This window comes from Lactuca sativa, chromosome 2 (assembly GCF_002870075.4).
Source record: "Lactuca sativa cultivar Salinas chromosome 2, Lsat_Salinas_v11, whole genome shotgun sequence".
Taxonomy (NCBI): domain Eukaryota; kingdom Viridiplantae; phylum Streptophyta; class Magnoliopsida; order Asterales; family Asteraceae; genus Lactuca; species Lactuca sativa.
In genome coordinates this window covers 201,069,181-201,072,371 of record NC_056624.2, presented here as the reverse complement: position 1 = coordinate 201,072,371, position 3,191 = coordinate 201,069,181, and the positions used below count along the sequence as shown (strand labels likewise).

Here is a 3,191-nt window from a genome sequence, read left to right as displayed (position 1 = left end):
GTAATAAATTTTGACAGCAGTGAAAGGAACATTAATTTGAGTGTTGTAAGTTCCCTTTCAGTCCTTTGTGGTGGCATGTGCTAGCTACCTAGAGCTTTATACTACAATGACAAGAATGCGTCACAAAAGTCTCGAATGGTCAAAACCAGCACCTTCTTGATTCTTGAATCATGACTATAATCATCCGAGGCCTGTTCTAACTCATTATGTCACTTGATTCTTGATGTATGTTCAGCATGTAACAAAGAATAAATTTACAACTTTTAGTAATTTGGGTAAATATGTAATTTCTACAACACCAACTACCGGAAAAGCTAGCTACATTTTCGGTATAATATTAAAAAGCTTCGGTTTGGTGAATTATACAACTTCTTAAAATGTCATATTGATTGATGATATATAATTACCTAAAGCCAATAAACCAACTGTCCAATTTAATAAAATTCAACCACCTTTGTTTCCCAGCTTCTCAGTACCATTATTGGCCTCATATCTCTCTGCAACTAACTGAAACCATGAGAACTTCTCAAACTTGAAGCATTAGTACTCTTTCTCCGTTACTAAAACCCTATAAAACCCCATCACTTGTTTCATATCCGCAAACCAGCCACAAACAACAGTCGATCTTGTCTCAAAAACGAATTCGATCGCTCATGGCTGTTTCTTCGGGTTTCTCAAGTCTACTGGTCGTTTTTATCTTCTTGGCATTAGAAGTCTTCGCTCCTAGAGCCGAAGCAGACCCACGTGCATTCTTCGTGTTTGGAGACTCGTTAGTTGACAGCGGCAACAACAATTACCTGGTTACATCTGCCCGAGCTGATGCACCTCCTTATGGCATTGATCACCCTACGCATCGAGCCACTGGACGTTTCTCCAATGGCTACAACATTCCCGACCTTATCAGTTAAGTTTCGGTTCTAGTTACCATTGCATTCAACTCATTCCAAATGTTTACTTGACGTAATTAAGGTTAACCATGTACAGGTATGCGCATAGGATCCGAGCCAACACTGCCATACTTGAGTCCGGAGCTCAACGGGCAAAAGCTTCTTATTGGTGCCAACTTTGCATCCGCCGGGATTGGAATACTGAATGACACTGGAATCCAATTCGTACGACTTTCCATTAACTTGTTTATATACTAGTTCTCTTACAAATACTCGTATTTGGCTAACAAATATATCAGATATTGTTTTCTTCAGGTGAACATTGTCCGGGCTCCATTGCAACTAGAGTACTTCAAAGAATACCAACAACGAGTTAGTGCACTTATAGGAGCTGAAAAGACTAAGCAACTCGTACACAATGCGCTGGTCCTCGTGACACTTGGTGGCAATGACTTCGTTAACAATTATTACTTAGTCCCGATGTCTGCACGCTCCCGTCAATACAGTCTCCAGAATTACGTTCCTTTCATCATCTCCGAATACAAAAAGATTTTAAAGGTATGCATTTGAATCTCTCTCTTTACTCCTTAACGACTGGAAGATTCGATCCATCAAATATGGTGCAATAGCTTTATACATTTTCACTGAATGCAGAGGCTCTATGATTTGGGTGCACGCAAGGTACTCGTGACGGGAACGGGTCCATTGGGGTGCGTGCCGGCAGAACTGGCTCAACATAGCAGAAATGGTGAATGCGCAGCTGAGCTTCAAAAGGCTTCATCGTTGTACAACCCACAATTAGACGATATGCTTACTAGTTTGAATAATGAACTCGGCAGTCATGTGTTTATCGGAGTAAACACAAAGCAGATGCACAACGATTTTATGAGTAATCCAAGAGCTTATGGTGAGTTACCAGATAAAAAATACCAAGTTTTGATGAATAACCAATAATTAAGTAAAATATTGTTGATATTGTTGTTTGCAAATAAACATTTTTTCATGATTTGTGTGTAGGATTTGTTACTTCAAAAATAGCATGTTGCGGGCAAGGGCCTTACAATGGGATTGGACTTTGTACCCCGATGTCGAACTTATGTCCAAACAGGGATCAGTATGCGTTTTGGGATGCATTCCATCCGTCGGAGAAGGCAAACAGAATTATCGTGGATCAGATTATGATGGGATCAACTAAGTACATGAATCCCATGAACCTAAGCACCATTTTGGCTTTAGATTCTAATAAATGGTAATTTGTGTGTATTTAAGGAGATATTTAATAACCTAAATGTCTACGTTGACTTTGAGTTACGTCCTCTTGCTATGTTTCCGATGTGTGATAATGTTGCATGAAAATGGTTGTTTTCCTGATCGTTTTAGGTGTAATAATCAAGATTAATGGTTCCATATGATATTATATTTGATACTTCCTTTTGTTTTGTTTTTGTTTTTTTTTTTTTTTTTCTTTCAATTTTCTACAATCAAAATTAATGGTTCCATATGGATTTGCTACCTAAAAAAATATTAAATACTCTCATAATAGTTTAATGGTTTAATGTTTGTATTAATTAGACATATATCATGTATCTTTGTATATTCTCCCTAATAAATAAGGGTTCTGATATTTCCATTGGGAGTTTTTATTCATACACTGAAAAAATTGTGCATTGGACATTTATACCCCTCTATTTAATTAATAATTAATAATTATTGAGGAGAGTGAAAGACCAAAGAACTTGAAATCTTGAATCCATCTCCGCGAGTATGTTGTAGGTCTGTTGAACTTCAACAAATTCTTGATCTCCATTACTTCGATCTAAACGGCGGAATCCCAAATTCTTTTAGGGAATGCAGGTTTCTTCAAGAACTGCAAGTCCATTTATACATTATCACCTTCTTCTTCTTCTTTACAGTCAACATTTACAAACCCTATTTGCGTTATATTTATAGGGATGTTTCAGGAATTTCTTAACAACAATGAATCCCACAAATATTTTACAACATACCAAACCTTAGAATCCTGATTCTTCCCAAAACTTATTGGGTTTCCATTGTTGTAGTTCCATTGAATCGAAAAGGCCAAAATAAGCGAGTCATCCATTGTTGCTATTGTTGCTGCTCCATTGATCTCGATTGGAGTTATTCTGATAATCATTTTGAACATGAAAGATCGAAGAATACAAGGTAAAACACCACAAAATACAGAAAAACTATTATAAAGGATTGAGAAAATACAAGGAATTAGAGACAATTGAAGATGTAAACTTTATCTTTTAGGCAACTGAGAAACAAGTCACAGTCTCA

At 36.9% G+C, this 3,191-nt stretch overlaps 1 protein-coding gene across 1 annotated transcript; it reads left to right on the top strand.

Moving 5' to 3' along the window:
- The first annotated feature begins 449 nt into the window (after nt 1-449).
- On the top strand, nt 450-2,313 carry LOC111916316 (GDSL esterase/lipase LTL1). The gene is made up of 5 exons (XM_023911959.3): nt 450-903; nt 985-1,112; nt 1,203-1,445; nt 1,542-1,794; nt 1,905-2,313. The coding sequence occupies exons 1-5, from the start codon at nt 654-656 to the stop codon at nt 2,138-2,140; spliced, it is 1,110 nt and encodes a 369-aa protein (XP_023767727.1). The 5' UTR covers nt 450-653; the 3' UTR covers nt 2,141-2,313.
- The last annotated feature ends 878 nt before the right edge of the window (nt 2,314-3,191 follow it).

Coding starts and splice junctions, on each gene's coding strand:
- LOC111916316 (XM_023911959.3), top strand. CDS start 654: ATGGCTGTTTCTTCGGGTTTCTCAAGTCTACTGGTCGTTTTTATCTTC. Junction 904..984: donor CAACATTCCCGACCTTATCA/GTTAAGTTTCGG, acceptor AACCATGTACAG/GTATGCGCATAGGATCCGAG. Junction 1,446..1,541: donor AATACAAAAAGATTTTAAAG/GTATGCATTTGA, acceptor CACTGAATGCAG/AGGCTCTATGATTTGGGTGC.